Source organism: Pelodiscus sinensis, chromosome 9, assembly GCF_049634645.1.
Source record: "Pelodiscus sinensis isolate JC-2024 chromosome 9, ASM4963464v1, whole genome shotgun sequence".
Classification (NCBI taxonomy): domain Eukaryota; kingdom Metazoa; phylum Chordata; order Testudines; family Trionychidae; genus Pelodiscus; species Pelodiscus sinensis.
The window spans coordinates 39698199-39717156 of record NC_134719.1 but is presented as its reverse complement, the minus strand read 5'-3'; the positions used below and the strand labels follow the sequence as shown (position 1 = coordinate 39717156).

General features: G+C 40.8%; 1 protein-coding gene across 1 annotated transcript in view; it reads right to left on the bottom strand.

Moving 5' to 3' along the window:
• The window catches only part of LOC102450245 (putative oxidoreductase ZK1290.5), a 107193-nt gene that overhangs the window by 10984 nt on the left and 77251 nt on the right, over positions 1–18958 (bottom strand). Inside the window, 3 exon segments of the mRNA XM_075936618.1 lie at positions 2695–2754; positions 3329–3511; positions 10181–10272. Coding sequence (XP_075792733.1) covers positions 2695–2754; positions 3329–3511; positions 10181–10272 — 335 coding nt within the window.

Here is an 18958-nt window from a genome sequence, read left to right as displayed (position 1 = left end):
TTGGCAGGGCTGTAGCCTGGTTTGTGACAGCAGGGCTGGGGAACCGGGAGCCCAGCACATGTCATCTGGGCTGCCCAGCAGGGCTGCTTCACGAGGTCAGGAGCCCAGCATGCTGGGTGCTGGGCTGCCCAGCTTAGCAGGAAAGGGGGCGGGACAGGCTGGGAGGCTGGTGGCCAGTCCAGGACTGGGGCAGCCAGTAGCTGATCCAGAGCTGGAGTGGCCGATAGCTGGTCCAGGCCTGGGGTGGCTGGAAGCAGGGGGACAAGATCTGACCTCTCTTTGTCTGGCAAAATTCTTCATCCAGGACCAGTCAGGTCCTGAGGGTGCCAGACCAGGAAGGTCCAACCTGTAATACCACTTTCCTTCCATTTCTAAAGAAAAGGTGTAATCTAATATTTTCTATATAAATGGTCTGGTCCTGAAATCAATGGGATGTTTTCCATGGATTTCAGGCCTGAAGAGCATAAAACATTAAGTGCAATATTATAAAACCATATGCAATTTACTAATAAAGCAATGTTTTAGACTGAAATTTCACATATGTTTAAGAATACTATCATAACAAATGTATGCTTCAGATTTTGTATGCTTCAGATTTTAAAATCAGTTATAATTATTGATAGCCATCAAGCTAACAACTGCATTCTACTATGAGGCTGTACAAACTTAAATCAAATTTAAATTTAAATTTAAAAATTAAAGTGTGTGGATGGCTGACCGACACAGGGAAAAAAAGCTCAAACCTTGCAATTTATACAATAGAGCTTGGATCCCAGGAAACATGCCGCCCATCATGCATTCCATTTAGCATTGCAACATCGTCTTCTGTTATTATAAAATCAAACACCTATGGAAATGCATATGGTTAATGTAAGGGACACAGAGAAAAAGCTGGACACTTCCTATTATTTAAACCCAGATTTAATTTTGTAGTTGGCTTTTCTATTTCCTTTGCCTTCAAAATGGTTCCTTTTTCTGTTACACAGGACTAGAACCTTAGTAAAGTGGGGTTGAGACACTTCCTTAGTCCTTTCCCTCTTTTTGTAATTTCTATTTACTTCTAGACTTGGCTACACTATTCCCCAGTAAGGGTGGGAAGAGAAAAGAAAGGTAACATGAAAGCTGCTTGTGACAGCATTACACATGGCTAACAGGAAAGATACGTGAATAACTTGATTGCAACTCTCTGCAAACCTGAGCTTATGATTTTTTTGCTATAGACAGACAGTAGGTCCAGAGAGTTGCAGCACCCCAAAAGTATTGGTGCTTTAGTCAAGTCAGCAAACCAAGAACTTTATACAGATTACAAAGTACAAATATCCCTTCAGTAATCATGGCGGGAGGATGATGCCCATTGTGATCTACTAGCAAAGTGTGTCATTGATTCCTTATCACTTAATGACTGGACTTCCACTATATTCACCAGAGCTCCCTTGCTCCACATAAAGAGACAGTGGAGTGAGCTACTGCCAGGCAAACTCCTCCCTCATCCTGCAAGATATGGCTGGTAGAATGATTTCTTGTAGCCATAAACTCAGTCTTCGACCTACTTAAACAGGAACCCCACCCTACGACTGAGGATATGTATTGCTGACTTAAGGCTGCCTTTGATCCCCTCTCACTCCACTCCATGTTCGTGCAGAACATGGATCAGTCATGGAAAGAGAAGCCTATGCCAAAATGAGGAATGAAGGGACCAAAAAAGATAGGAAAAACAAAAGCAAAATAGATGTTGCAAATTACATTTAAAATTACTTAATAGAAAGTTAAATGTCAAAATGTGACAAAGTGGTGCACGTGACTAATTTATATGTACATATACCTAGTGTTGTGACTGAAAGGCAAATGGATTCCTTGATCTGGTAAAGTTCATCCTCTTTTCTGCTAACCATCTCTGCAGAGAGATCTTTAGGAGCAAGGCTAAAATTTATTTCTGAAAACACACTTTTAGCTTTTGTAAAGCACCAGCTGACACATATTATTAAAAATGGTTCCTGAGGAAAGAGATAGAAGGACTTCACCCCACAATTTACTTGTTGAGACTGTGACATGAAGGGAAAGGAGGAATCAATTACCAGTCATAATTCTGTATAAAACAAATACTGGATGTCACAAGCTGAGATGTGAGTCTCCCTTTGGTTCCAACATCACTTGCTCTGTGCTAGGGAGGGAGTAAGCTGGGTGAGAGGTGACTATGTCAGCTCTGCAGCTTCCACACGCAGGATTTCCTGAACCTGGAAGATCCCTTAGGGCCTTTGCAACCTCCTTTGCAGAGGTCAAAGGTGGATCTCAGTACTACAGTGAAATCCACTATCTTCCTATGTGCCTAACACAATGAGGCACTGATCCTGATTGGAGTCTCTGCCTTCTACCATAATCCTAATAATAAATATAAAGAAAATAAAACTCAAAATGTTGTTATTATTCCTTGATCAAACTGTTTGAATGCAATAAATTATCATACCGTGTGTTTTATACATAACTATGTCTTCCAATTGATTTCTTATATTTGCACACATTAGACAGCTGAATTTTCAACTGTCTTACAACAATTTTATGCTGCAGTAATTGACTTGATTTTAATGGAGTTGCACTAATTTAAAATTAGTATAGCACAGGGGAGAATCAAACCCAAAATCTTATATAAAAATAATTTGGGTATTAATTCTAGGAAGCCAGTAATCAAAATCTTACCTCACAGTTTTCCTGTACTCTTTCTATTTTTGTAGATTTGGGAATAGTGACAACCCCATTCTGAAAAATATAATAATTTTCATAATTAAAAATAAGAGTTATTTAACACAAAAACAGATCCATTTTCAAAACCTCTCTTAAAGCAATTGTTTAATCTAAATTTCCTTCTGAGGCTTTGAATCTGCTCTTTAAATTCACTGGAATGTCTGTGAAGCACGGTTTATAATCACAGATGTACATTATGTACTATATAAATTTCTAACGCAATTCATGTGGTTTTCATTCAGTTTCAAACATGAATACATATTCACTGGTTAGTGATAGATGTTGAGTGAAAATAAGAAAATAATAAAATTGACTGTAGCATTTACATTGAAAAAAATAAGTCTTTTCATTTGTGTTTCCTTTTACTTCGATGAAGCCAAAGGTAGATACTGTCATGTACAGCCTAGGACATTCCTATTACCCATTATCAAGCACTTAGTTCATGGGATGACAGCAGCAGTTCAGAAAATTACTATTTTTCTATATATTGTTATATTTTGGTATGACGACAACATATACATTATCTGAACGGAACTATTCCTTTATCTTTACTCCTCTAAGCATGCACCATTATCTTGCTGCTTCTTACCTGTATGCTCCAACGTATGCAGATCTGTGCAGGGGTTTTGCCATATTTCTTTGCCAGCTGAATTATATTAGGATGAGTAAGAGCTTCACCTTTAGCTAATGGGCAGTAGCCTTCAAAAACAATGTTTCTACTTCTACAATAATCCACCAGTTCTTGGGGCCGTTGGAAAGGGTGATATTCAACCTTTCATAAGGAAAACAGAAAAAGGGAAAATTGTATTAGAATGTATTTGAAGGACCGATTTCCCCATGATAATAAAAATATGGTTGACCTTTCTTTTCTTTTTTTTTTTTAAATGTAATAGAATGACCATGACTGGAACCACAGTACTGCTGTAAGATTTACATATGGCACTCCATCATCTTTAGAAGACATGGAAAGGATGTTAATGCACAAACCCATTACATTAACTTTCGCAGCAATTTTCCTGAACACATTAAGGCCTTATCCCTTGTAAGCATACCATGTAAAGCTGCTGCTTCTCCATGCCACAACTGGAGCTGCATTCTTGTTCATATGGAAATGATATTTCACAGCATTCTCGGGGAACAGCCCCAGATCTAGGCATGTGCAGTGTAACAAAGTTCCTTTTGCTTTCTGCCATTCTACCTTCTTGCCCCATTTCCATTTTGATCCTCTTTTTAATGATATGCAACTAAGGGGAGCATATAAGTCTTTAATCAAAACAGAATACCCAGCACCAGGGCTTGGAATGTCAATGCAATGAGCACTGACATTGGCTGTGCACAGGAAGACCCTATATTATATGTTAAAGTGGTGTCAGAGAGATAAGGTGGTGGGTAGCAAGGACGAGTCTGGACTTAGGTTTGCAGAGTGTCCAGGCTGGGGATGAAGGTCAGAGATTGCCAATAATCTGCAAATGGCTGGTGGAGAGAGTGAGAGCAGTAAGTAGCTAAGAGACAGTGATATAAAGAAGAGGAGGATGAAGGTTATTGGAGATTAAAGAAAGAAACCCCTTGGATAAACAATCAAACATTTTGCTGCTCGCCTTGCCAAACTGAAAGTTTGAAGGTTCACCCCAGAAGGTTCTTTTTCAAAAGATCATGAAAGATGTGACAGATTCCAGAGAACTAGAAGAGGGAAAATAACAGTGCCCATCTATAAAAAGGGAAATAAATACAATCTGGGGAATTACAGACCAGTCATCTTAACTTCAATGCCCAGAAAGATAATGGCACAAATAATTAAGCAATCAATCTGAAAAGTCTAGAAGATAAGATGATAAGTAACATTCAGTATGAATTTGCCAAGAACAAATAGTGTCAAACCAACCTAATATCTTTCTTTGACATAGTAACAAGCCTTGTGGATTAGGGGAAGAGGTAAATGTGTTATATCTTGACTTTAGTTAGGTTTCTGAAATTGTCTTGCCTTCTCATAAATAAACTAGAGAAATATAACCTAGATGGAACTGCTATACGGTGGATGTATAACTGGTTGGAAAACTGTTCCCAAGGGTAGTTATCAGTAGTTCACAGTCAAGCTACAAGGGCATATCGAATATGGCCCAACAGGGACCAGTTCTGGGTCCAGTTCTGTTCAATATTTTAATCAATGATTTAGATAATGGCATAAAGAGTACACTTAAAAATTTTATGGATGACACCAAGCTGGGAGGGATTGCAAGTGCTTTGGAGGACAGAATTAAAATTAAAAATGTTCTGGACAAACTGGAGAAATGGTCATAAGTAAACAGGATGAAATTCAATAAGGACAAATGTAAAGTACTCTACTTAGGAAGGAACAATCAGTTGCATGAATATACAATGGGAAATGACTTATTCGGAAGGAATACTGAAGAAAGAAATCTGTGAGTCATAGTCGATCGCAAGCTAAATATGAGTCAACAGTGTAAAGTTGTTCCAAACAAAGCAAACATCATTCTGGGATGCTGATTACACCTCAACCAGAGGATTGTGTCCAATTCTGGGCACCACATTTCAGGAAAGATATGGAGAATTTTCAAGAAAGTTCAGAGAAGAGCAACTAAAATGATCAAAGATCTAGAAATCATGATCTATAGGATTTTTTTAAAGAACTGGGCTTGTTTAGTTTAGAGAATCATAGAATCATAGGACTGGAAGGGACCTCGAGAGGTCATCGAGTCCAGCCCCCCGCCCTCAAGGCAGGACCAAGCTCCCTCTACACCATCCCTGACAGATGTCTATCTAACCTGTTCTTAAATATCTCCAGAGAGGGAGATTCCACCACCTCCCTTGGCAATTTATTCCAATATTTGACCACCCTGACAGTTAGGAATTTTTTCCTAATGTCCAATCTAAACCTCCCTTGCTGCACTTTAAGCCCATTACTCCTTGTCCTATCCTCAGAAACCAAGAGGAACAAATTTTCTCCTTCCTCCTTGTGACACCCTTTTAGATATTTGAAAACCGCTATCATGTCCCCCCTCAATCTTCTTTTTTCCAAACTAAACAAGCCCAGTTCATGAAGCCTGGCTTCATAGGTCATGTTCTCTAGACCTTTAATCATTCTTGTTGCTCTTCTCTGTACCCTTTCCAATTTCTCCACATCTTTCTTGAAATGTGGCGCCCAGAACTGGACACAGTACTCCAGTTGAGGCCTAACTAGTGCAGAGTAGAGCGGCAGAATGACTTCACGAGTTTTGCTTACAACACACTTGTTGATACAACCTAGAATCATATTTGCTTTTTTTGCAACAGCATCACACTGTTGACTCATATTCAACTTGTGGTCCACTATGACCCCTAGATCCCTTTCCGCCATGCTCCTTCCTAGACAGTCGCTTCCCATCTTGTATGTATGGAACTGACTGTTCCTTCCTAAGTGGAGCACTTTGCATTTCTCTTTATTAAACCTCATCCTGTTTACCTCTGACCATTCCTCTAACTTGCTAAGGTCATTTTGAATTATGTCCCTATCCTCCAAAGAAGTTGCAACCCCACCCAGTTTGGTATCATCTGCAAACTTAATAAGCGTACTCTCTATCCCAATATCTACATCATTGATGAAGATATTGAACAGTACGGGTCCCAAAACAGACCCTTGCGGAACTCCACTTGTTATCCCTTTCCAGCAGGATTTAGCACCGTTAACAACAACTCTCTGACTACGGTTATCCAGCCAATTATGCACCCACCTTATCGTGGCCCTATCTAAGTTATATTTGCCTAATTTATGAATAAGAATATCATGCGAGACCGTATCAAATGCCTTTCTAAAGTCTAGGTATATGACATCCACCGCTTCTCCCTTATCCACAAGGCTCGTTATCCTATCAAAGAAAGCTATCAGATTAGTTTGGCATGACTTGTTCTTCACAAACCCATGCTGGCTATTCCCTATCACTTTATTACCTTCCAAGTGTTTGCATAGGATTTCCTTAATTACCTGCTCCGTTATCTTCCCTGGGACAGACGTTAAACTGAAGAGAAGACTGAGATAGGACATTATAACATTATTCAAATACCTAAAAAGTTGTTACAAAAAGGAGAGAGGAAAAATATTTTCCCTAACCTCAGATGACAGGACAAAAAGCAATGGCTTAATTTGCAGCAGTGTAGTCTAGACATTAGAAAAAACGTCCCAACTGTTAGGGATGTTAAACACTGAAGTAAATTGCTCAGGTAGGTTGAGGAATCTCCATTGCTAGAGATTTTTTAGAGCAGGGTTAAAACAAAACAAAACAAAACACGTCAGAGATGGTCTAGCTAATATTTAGTCCTGCCATAAGTGCAAGGGATAGAACATCTTGCAATCCCTTCCAATCCTATGATTCTGTAACAAATGTTATTTTGAAAAATATTTCACAACTAGTAAATTGTAAATAAACCCAACCTAAATAAAAAACACACACACCACATCCCAATACATTCAGATCAAACTGAGTATAGTTTCTCCTCACATAGCCACTATATAATCATGTGACATGACTTCAAATCAGATAGCCGTCACTGTTGTTCCAATGATCTAGCTCTTGCGTATTTAGCGGAAAAATATTGTTTAGAACAATTACATCAACATGTGGAATCTGGAAAATTTCTTCCACCATAAGGACAAAAGAACATTTCCTGTTTCTCATCTTTAGTACATGTTGTCTTTTTAGACAACAATAGTCAGAAACAATAGGTTGGCATTTGTTCAATACATACTAAGAAACCCTGCCCCTTAAGGCTGGGCTGAGTCAGCCTAAAAACGCTATGATCTGTGCAGACTGGGGACAAGGTTCAAACAACAGACACATCCATTTCTTCCACCTTTGATGTTTCTTAACCTTTTAGTGGCCTTTGTATTTAATGTTTATATTTATATGGCCAGTGTTTAGATCACTGTTTTATTGGTTTGCTTACACCTGAATAGATTAGAAAATATTTCCATTGTTTGTTACACAGAAGTGTGACAAGAAAAAATAATAAGCCAGTAGTTCATTGCAACATACTGTTTAATAAAATCCATAGCAAATTGACTGTTTGTTTCTTATCAGACAGCGTTACGCTAAAAATGAACACTTAGAGAGCCAAGAAGTACTCAGTTGAGGGTAGGAATGATTTTATACTAGTTATTGAACACATTAATGTTAGCACATTTATTTTACAAAAATACTCTTAGTCAATAAAATGATAAAATCTTCAAATACAGTAACCTAAGAGTGCATTATTTAATTAATAATACTGTATTAAAAGAAAATGAAAATAGGAATAGGATATTTAAGTTGGTTTTCTACTGGGTAGGTGTCATCAATACCTACAAATCATTACAACATTTTTCAAATGCCTAAAAAGTTGTTACAAAAAGGAGGGAGAAAAATTATTCTCCCTAACCTCTGAGGATTAGACAAGAAGCAACAGGCTTAATTTACAGCAGTTTAGATTGGACAACAAAAGAAACTTCCTAAGTGGCAGAGTGGTTAAGCACTTAAATAAATTGCCGAGGGAGGTTGTGGAATCTCCATTGATGGAGATTTTTAAGAGCAGAGGTTAAAAAATACCTTACAAAAGATTAAATATAATCATTACAATGTTATAAGAGATTAAATATAAAGATAATTAATTTTCTAATTCAGAACCAAATTCTACTCTGTTATACCAGAGTAAATCTGGAATAGCCACTGCTGTCAGATGATGTAATCTATGTTTACATCAATATAACTGCAAGCAGAATCTGTCCCGTAGACTTTTAAGGCTTCTGTATTATACAATTCAAGGTTATTTCACAAACATTTAACACAAGCATGGTATGCATCCAACTTGATGAACTGAATGCAGTGCTAAGGTTTCCTTTCTTCTGGAGACAACGAACACTGTATCATCCAGCGATTAGGGAGTCCCAGACGTCAAGAGCTGAATTCTGGGAACTTGTGATATTCAGCGGCATGGCTAGCTAGAGCAAGTCATTTTTTTACAGTCTTTTTTTAAAACTCAGCCCTAGGCATTCTTTTTCCTTTGGATGATTTTTCTAGTGATACTGAATGTGAGGAACAAATAATCTCTGGCTAGAGGAGGCACATGGAGAATGACTACTGCGTAAGCTTCCCCTCTACTAACAACTCCTACTTCCACATCTGCAACACCCATGCTATTCTAGTCCTAGATCTCTCTATCGATCACATGCTGATGGAGTAAGTCCTGCTGTTCTCTGGCACTGCTCTTTACTGAGCCCTTGGATGTGTGTGTGGAAACCTGGTACATATTTAATAAAGGAGCTTGCAACTGAATTAAATCCCACTGGCCCTGCCACATATACTATTAGTTAATCACAAGGGAACCCAAAGTCAGCATGTTTTTTGTATAAGCCATACTCTTGTGGGGAAAAGATACTGAAGCTTCACAGATAGCTCCTGTCCCTATGGATCCAAAGAGTCAATTTCTCATGTACATATCAGATTGTGATTTGTAGAGAGGCTTAGCCCCTGCTCAGCTCTATTTCATGGTCCCCAAATTCCATCACCAGTAGAAGGCTAATTTATAGGAAACTTGAAGAAGGGGATCACACAGATTTTTCCTGCATCTCAGGATTTTACCCGTAACCTTCTCCAGAAGAATTGGTAATTCAGGCCATTATTTTTCTGTGTACAACTAAAATTTGGGCTAGGGGATTAGGTTTGGTGTACAGAATAGTCATTTTAGATCAGATTGTACACATTTCCTAAATAACTAAAATACATTTCTAACTCATGCCAACTATCATCATCAGTTGCATTAGCACACATTCTGTCTTCTTTATTCAAGCAGACTTATGGTTATATTTAAAATGTTTCTGAATTTCTTTACTGGTTTTACATATTTCATAGTAATTAAGAACCAGATTCTGCCACACTTATTCAGCTGGGTAGTATCTTTCTCTATATGTAGTCCATTGAAATGAATGTGAGTATATATGGAATACATTCTTGCAGAATATGAGGAAGGATAGCAAAATCTAGTCCTTACTGAGAAATACGAGTAGAAAAAAGCAAAGAGTTTCAAACCAAAAGAATCTTTAAAATGTGACAACTGTACACTGTTGTGAGGACTTAGTGTTGCCTAAGGGAGTCAGGTGGTCCAGTTTAGCTGGTCTCTACTTTTTAAAATGCAAGCTTTAAATCTGAAAAAATATCCTCAAGTACTTTATTACTAAGATGGTGATTTGATACCCAATGTCTAGTTGAACATTGTTTATCTGCAAACTGTCAGCATCTGAAATTGGTCTTAGCCGCGACATCAGTCACAAACAGGTATGGTAAGAAGACAACAACCCATGTGGGGAAATTATTTTAAAGATTTGTTTGTTTCATGTTTTCAGGTCTAACACTTTTTGATGAAGGGGTTTACTTTAAACTCTTGAATGTTTTAAATGTATTGCAAACACACTCACCTGATTAACATGAGGAGTTATCTTACAATCCTCCTTTAGTTCCTCCAAATGATTAATGAGAAAATTGCTTACACCAATAGACCGACATATGCCTAACAAAATAAAAAGGAAATTAAGTAAGGCATTGTACAGAAGATGAAAAAGTGCTCTACAAAGTCTAAGTTGGGGGTGGGAGAGAGACTTGAAAATATAGCTTTGAGGAAAGAAAATGATTATACACTAACATCTGCATAACAGAATATGGCAGAGACTGACAGACAAACCAATATTGAAATTATTTAAAAGCATGGTGCTATCAGAGTCCTATAACTAAAGTGTTTTATAACCTAAACACATTGGTGGCTCCCCAGTGTATAAAACTACAGGCTAAATTCTGGGAAAGACTAATGTAGTATAAGCAAACAACAATTGGATTTCACCAGAATGAAAAGAAGGAAACGGTGTTCTTAGCAGCTTGCCAAAACTAAAGAAAAGTGGAACATTTGTAGAAAGCTAATAGGGAATGAGTAATAAAACACAAGGACACTCAGTCTAAATGAACTGCCCGCTATTTATATTGAAACTAGGTTAAAACTATGACCAAAATTTATATAAAAACCACATTTACAATGAAATATATGATAAAAATCAGGAAATTCACAGCATCAGGTAAAATACCTACACTGGATTTCTTGGCTTCTGTTAGTGTGCATTTAATGTATTTTAACAAAATTTAAAATGAGTATGTATAGAGACCTGCGCAGATACAAAATTTTGTATCTGCATCCACATATGTGTCTGCAAAAATGAGTCACAGATATCTGCATCCACATCCGTTGATGTGGACACTCGTGGATATAAAGAGGATAGCCACAGATTTGCAGTACTAAATATGTGTGGCCATGGTGAGTTAAATGCCCTCTTTTACCTATGAAAATGGCATGGCACACTTCACAACAATACCCTGCCACAGCCCTGACCAATCCTAATGGAGGAGGGAGTCCCTGGTTTCTCTGTTGATTTTGTTATAATCTCCTTTGGCTACCCGTCAATATGAGGAAGACATCTGCCAACAGGGTTACTTGGAGGGATTTAAGTAACAGGAGCCTAATTTGTGCCCTGCAGATTTTCACACAGAAGTGACAGATATAATCTTTGAGGAGACTTAGTTGTTGGCTGGATTGCAGTGCTCTGTCTTTCCTTCTCTGTTGCTTCTCTGTCTCCTCAAAGTGCACTATGGCTTAGTACAAGGTAGGGGTGGGCAAGACCACATCCATGGGGCCAGATCTGGCCTGCCAAGCGGGTTGATCCAGCCCATAGCCGGCCTATTGCTCCCCCGCTCTCAGGCCCCACCCCTTCCACCTGAGGCCCTGCCCCTTCTAGGCAACCCGTGACCACTTCCAAAATTATGAAGTGGATACCGTTCAAAAATTATTGCCCACCCCTGGTAAATCTTGGGGCGTATCTGTCAGCTCTTTATGAAGTGTACTGCCTCCAGTTCTTTGTAGACTGGGATTTATATAACAAAGTATATCACCACAACTAGGGAAGGGAAGGAAAGGGAAGGGGAGAAAAGGAGAGGAGCTATTTTGGTTTCTCCTGAAAATACTTCATCAGGCAATGTCACATGACTGAAATTAAGGTCATTACTGATTAATAGTCTGATTTTAATGCCACTGCTTGCTATGGAACTGAGCCCCACACTCATTGTACATATATAACTGCCATGAATGGTAATAGGATTCACAGATACTTTAAGAGAAGAATTTACCTTGATTTATAATTTGGAATAAAGTTAATGGAAACGTTTGAGAAAATTTTGCCATGTAGACTTCATTTTACACCTATACACACAAATTATACATTTAAAATGCCAAAACACCATAATCCACCAACAGAGTGTAACACCCAGCATTTTTAAAAGCCTGTCTGATTTTGAGCTACATGGCTACAAGGCATTTTCCAAAATTAGCATATCCATTACTTAATTTTGTTAAAGCAAATCCAATTATATACTACTATGCAGAAATTTTGTAAATCAAGTTACATCACGGTGCTAATTTACACATCCCTGTAAACCCCACTCCAGTAAAATGGGGTTTGTAGAGTTAATACTGATACTTCTTTAATCAGACACACTCTCCAATTATGTCTATTTTACATATTCAGGTAGGACAAGTGGATATATAGTAAAGTAGTAAAACCTTATACCATCAATTTTTCTAATATGGTTTTTGTTTTCAGATAAGAGAGGGAAAAGAAAAATTGTATCAACTGTAGGGCTAGAATATTCTCATTTAGAGAAATGATCATCTGCTCAGGACGTATAACATTAATCAGGTTATGACCTATATCCCTGCAGTTTGCATAATTTGTATTTAAACTGCCAGAAGGGGTCAATACCTAGCTTTAGGCCTTTGGTGACAAACAATCCTGCAGCATCCACACTAATAAATCATTATGACAAAGAAGTCAGAAAAACATTTGCAGTTTAAACATGAAGGGCACACCAAAATAATATACATTATTGTCAGTGAAGAATTCAAAAAAACCATTCTTTTGTGTTTCTTTTTTGCTAATGAAAGCATTTATTTTAAGCTATAATACAACAAATCTTAGTATCACAGAAGCAAATATAAAAAAGATTTGGTAGATCTTTTAGTCTATTCCCAGAACAAGCTTAAAGGATTTTTCCCTGGAATATATTTTCAAGTGTTTTGTTTACTGCAAGTTCATATACCTCGAGGAATAAGAATTCTACAACTTCCCTTGAAAGGTTATTCTATAGCCTCATCAACTTTATTTCTAGAGAGATTTTCCTAGATCTCCAATCTAAACTCCTTAGTTTGATTAAGCTCTACCCTTAGTCACACTTGACTAGCCTCACTGAAGTCAACAAGGTTGCACAAGAATATTAAGAGGCAGAATTTAACCCTTGTAGTGATATATCTCAAGATTGGCAACAGCATTTGTCAAAACTTTTCTGATAGAAACCTCTGATTAAATAAAAAAGTTTGGTGGGAACATACCACTTTCATCAAAATTGCTGACAGGAAATGACTGCAATGCTTCACTTCAATGAGAACAGAATGTGTTGTTTCATTACATTTAGAATCTTTTGTTTCAATTTTTAAGTTTCATTACATATATAAAAGTCAAAACTTTTAGATTATCATACAAATAGCCAAAATAAAAAATGAGATAAAAAGAAATGATAGGGTATTATCAAAAACAAAACTCTAATGTTTCAACATATCCAAACATTTAAAAATGCAATGTCAATGTTTCAGGAGGAGGAGATTTCACCTCAGTATAAGAAACACAAAAGGAACTAGTGAGAAACTAAGGTGCTAAACAACTATTAATTCTTTCAGTTCCCCAAAATGTACGGAGTCAGATCACACGAGGTATGTCTACACTAGCCTCCTAGTTCGAATTAGGGTGGCTAATGTTGGCATTCAAACTTGCAAATGAAGCCCAGGATTTAAATATCCCGGGCTTCATTTGCATGTTCCTGGGTGGGTGCCATTTTTAAATCCCCTTAGTTCGAACTGACTGCCCGCGGCTACACGTGGCAGTCAGAAATTAATCCCCTCCTGGATTGAGGTGTAACAGTTAATCCGAACTAAGGACTTACTTTGGATTAATTTCTGACTGCCGTGTGTATCCGCGGGCAGTCAGTTCGAACTAAGGGGATTTAAAAATGGCACCCGCCCGGGAACATGCAAATGAAGCCCGGGATATTTAAATCCCGGGCTTCATTTGCAAGTTCGAATACCTACATTAGCCACCCTAGTTCGAACTAGGGGGCTAGTGTAGACATACCCACACAGACTTTTCTTCCAACTGGTGCACAGCTCAAGCATCACAAAGCAGCAATTGGTTCTGTCCTAAAGGTGGAGCTAGAGATTCTGTTGGTATAGCAGAATATTCAGATAATTTTGATGGCTCTATAGCACCTGCTGGCATTATCAAAATGCCATAGTAGAGTATTTGAAGGGAAATAAGGGAATGGAAAGAGGCAGTGTATATTCTATTTAAGCCAGTCTGCGCTGTTGGAGACACACTGGTGGAAAAGGGTTTATCTACATTAAACACAACAGCACCATTGTAGAGCTTCAGTGCAGACACTACCCATGCCAACGGGAGGGATTTTCCTGTTGGTCAAATAATCCATGTCCCTCAGTTGCAGTAACTAGGTTGATGGAAAAATTCTTTGGTCAACCTAGCACTGTCTATACAGGGACTTAAGTCAACTTTTTCAAATGTCTGAGTGCAGTTCTAGTGTGTACCAGGCCTTCAGTAAATGCAGCTGAGAATTGAGATCACATTAAAAACCAAAACCAAAACCCAGTTCAAATAAATGTTTCAATAATTATATATCACTAGGGTTCAATCATTAGGTATCCATGTTTAATGGTAACTAGGAATATAAAATCCTAATTAATCAATTAACCAGTTAAACATTAAGTTTGCCTAGCATTAAACTGGTTAACTGACTAAAGGGGGATCTTGGATCCTAGCCACCACCAATGTAACTCTTGCCTGTGGGGTGCCCAGGCACCACACGAACAGAGGCTGCTTCGGGCATGGGAGCAGCCCCTGCCTACAGGATGTCCAGGCCCTCTACAGACAGGAGCTACTCCAGAGGAGGCTCCTTGTGGGGCTGGAGCAGCCCCTTGTCCACAACAGATAGGGAGCTACTCCAGCCCCCGCCGGTTATCGGTTAATTGGATAACTGGTTAACCTTTCATATGCCTAACAGTAACCCATTTAAAAATGTATGGTAATGCTTTACATTTTAAAAAATAAACACATGCATTTTTCTCTATAAAACAGAATCAATGTCAGCAGTCTAGCATTCATGAACAACATTTACAGAAAAATAGCAATGTGTGCATGCAGTGGAGAGCGGCAAGTATTGTCAAGGAAACAGTTGCATGTTTCCAAAGGGCTCCTTTACAAACAGTGAATTAAAAGGAAAGAGGCTTTAAACTATGGAGCCAAATTCTGTGGTCTTTACTCAAGCAAAATGCCCATTGATTTCAAAGGGAGTTTACTGTGCGTGAGAACCAAGGAAAAAAACTAAGTAAAAATGTGGGCAAATCAAGTTCCTATGTGAAAATAATGACACTAAGACCAGTGATATACTCTCAGGACCAGGGCCGTATTAAGGGGGAGTGGCGGGCTAGCCGGGCAGCTGCCTAGGGCGCCAACCTATAGGGGGCGCCTGATGGCAGCTATAAGGGGCACCGTGCACCCAGGGCCCGCGCGGTGCCCCTTAGAGTTGCCATCAGGTGCTGCATGCCCGATTGCAGCTATAAGGTGCACAGCACGCTGGGGGCGGGGCCGCGCATGTGCCGTGTGCCCGGGGGCGGAGCCACTCATGCGTTGCGCGCCCACTGCGTGGGGCGCTAGAATGGCCCTGATCAGGACTTGTGTAGACTAGGAAAAATTTGGGCTTTTTTAATCTCGTTACAGGGGGTCTCCGCTATAAGTCGCCTCGCTATACATCCGTTCCACACTAAGTTCTCCTATTCCCTGCTGTACGTCATGCAAAACACTCCCCACCCAATTTGCTTAAATGGAAGTCAGCCACGGGAAAAAAATTCCCCGCTTTAAGTTGTTTCACTATAAGTCCAAGTTGTTTGGAACGTATCTTGGACTTACAGCGAGGACACCCTGCACCACCTTAGCTTCACTAAAAGTCCCATTTGAAATCACAGAAAGGCTCAGGGCAGGAGACTGGGGTTGAGGAGGCGCTTGAGCAGGAAGTGTGTGGGAGAACAGGAGGCAGGGTTGGGGGCTGAGGAGGGGCTCAGGGCAGGTTGTGTGTGCAGGAGTCAGAGTTGGGGGGTGAAGAAGGGCTCAGGGTAGGGGACTGTGTGTGTGTGTGTGTGTGTGTGTGTGTGTGTGTGTGTGTGTGTGTAGGGGGGGCAGGCCAGGGTGCACCAAAGCCCTCCCCCAAATTTGTACCAGGGCTGCTTGCTCTTCCCATTTCTGACCCTGCCTCCTGTACTCCCCCAGCTAACAGAGTAGCTACATAATGCATCAGTACATTAAGCTTAACAAACTTTTCCCAACCGCCTAAAAAGCTGATAGAGTGTTTTCCTTTATTTAGTAGAAAACGGTTTGAAGAAAAACTTCTTACAAGATCAAAACTCTCCAGAGTAAGATGGGCACTGTTAGCCTTACCACATTAATCTATAAATATGCTATTCTGGCCCCACAATATTGTTTTAGTACAATAGAATGCCTTATCTTTCTTAAACACTGCTAGAGGTTTTATCAGACCCTTGAAACCTTCTGGTACATTGACTGTACAAAGTTTCATCAAAAAGTTTTTGAAAGTACTTATGCAACAAATCGTGACAGAACTGGATGCTGCTTTTGTGATGCCAAGTTCCCAGTACACTTTAGCCTATCAGAAAAGGTCAGTAGTCCAACTCCGTGTGCAATGGTGCCTATTCCATTACGTTGATTCTGGCTAATGCAACAGAATAAAATCACAAATGGTTCACTTTTCACATGAAACCAGCTACAGTAAGTGCGCTTTTATTAAAGAAGGGTGCATAGGCTGGAAGGCTCAAATTCTGTGTACATTACTCATATGAAGGCCCTATTGAGGTCAATGGAAGTACTTTCAGAAAGTGGCAGACAACACAAAACTCTAGGGGATGTCTGCAGGAAGTGTCCAGTGGGCAACGTGTGGCCTGGGAGCCATATGCAGCCCATGGATTTCCCTGTGTGCTCCCCTTCCCCATGCTCCTCTCATGCACTGAGGCACTGGAGCCTTGAACTTCGTACTCCTCCCAGCACTTCTGTAATGCCACAAATCTGCTGATGTGCGCTTTGTCCCTGCTCGTCCCCCTCCCTCCCAGAGCTTGAACACGGTAAATCAGATGTTTAAAGCTGTTCAAGCTCTAGGAGGGAGAGGGAAGAGCGGAGACAGAGTGCGAATCAGGTGATTCATGGCAGTCAGAAAGGATGGAGGGCAGGGGAGGAATATGAAGTGTGGGTCTCCAGTGCCTCAGCGCACAAGAGGTGCATGGGGAAAGGGGGTAGGCAGGGGGCTGCAGACCGCAGCTTGCCCACCACTGGTCATGTGGCCCACTAACATAAAGAAGGGCCATTCATGCAGCTTACTCACTAGTGTTGTTAGCACTAATTTCCACTACATGCATCTGACGAAGTGGGTCTTTGCCCACGAAAGCTCATGCTCCTACACTTCAGTTAGTCTATAAGGTGCCACAGGACTCCTCGTCGCTTTTGCAGATTCAGACTAACACGGCTACCCCTCTGATACCTCACTAGTGTTGGTTACCCATTGCTGATCTGAGAAGTAACTCTCCCCAGAGACAACTTTCCCTCTGCTCCTATTCATAGTGGACATTACCCCATCCCGGAAACAAACTGAACACCTTATTTAAAAAAATAGTCTTTAAGGTGCTTCTAGTCTAACAAAACATGTAGATGGTATCATGCGCTTTCATGGGCACAACCCACTTCTTCAGATGAAGTGGGCAGTGCCCCCAAAAGCTTATCATACCTTCTATATGTTTTGTTAGTCTTTAAGGTGCTACTAGGCCAAGGGTGGGCAAACATTTTTGGCCAGGGACCACTTCAAAACTTTTTTAAGTGGCCCCGGGCTGCCCCGGAAGAGGGTGAGGCCTAAAACAGACGGGGCGGGGCCAGGATACTTCCAGGCTTCCCCACCCCCAGACCATAATTGGTCTGGGGGTGGGGAAGCCCTTTTGCCACCCCCTTCCCACTAAGCACCCATGCCCCTGGCAGGACAGGAAGAGGCTTTGCATGCTCCCCCACCCCCAGGCCAATTAGGGCCTTGGGGAGTGGAAAGGGCAGAAAGTTTCCTCTGCCCTGCCAGGAGCATGTAGCACTTTGAAGTGCCCTGTGCTCCTGACAGGGCGGGGGGAGACTTCATACGCTCCCCTGCCAGTTAGGATCTGGGGGTAGGGGAAGCACACAAAGTTTCCTCTGACCTGCCGGGAGCATGTAGCACTTCAAAATGCTATGTGCTCCTGGCAGGGCAGAGGAAACTTTCTGTGCTTTCCCCGCCCCCAGGCCCTAATTGGCCTCCTCCTGCCCTGCAAGGAATATGTGGCACTTTGAAGTGCCATGCGCTCCTCACAGGGCAGGGGTAGAGTAGAGGAAACTTTGCGCGCTCCTCCCACCCCCAGGCCAATCAGGGCTTGGGGATGGAGGAGCGCATGACGTCTCCATCCACCCTGCCCACAGCACGCAGCTCTTCAAAGTGCTACATGCTCCTGGAAGGGCAGAGGAAACTTTGTATGCTTCTCCTGCCCCCAGATCTTAACTGGCCTGGGGGTGGGGGAGTGGCAGGGCCTCTGCGGGCCAGATCAACCTGCTTGGTGGGCTGGATCCGGCCCATGGAGGCCCTTTTGCCCACCCCTGCACTAGACTATTTGTTGTTTTTAAAGTTTTTCCTGTTACAGACTAAGTCAGATACCCCTCTGAAGCTTCTGAAAGGGACCATCCAACACTCCTCATGTGAAATCCCAGGCCCCCCAACATTCATCACTCAGATTCAATGAGTCAGTGTAACAAAGCCTCTTTGGTCCTGCTTCTGTCTCAGTGAAAAAAACACACAGAGATCCTTTTGCTGGTCCAACACTCTGTTCAGGGTATTTATTATTGAGTCCCGACACCTCACAGTAGACCTAGCACATTGCCTTGCAGGGGAGAGCAATCCCTCTCTCCCACTTACTATTAGCACCTCCTTCCCACAAGCCCTTGCTTTCCTGTGCTACTTTGTGGGTT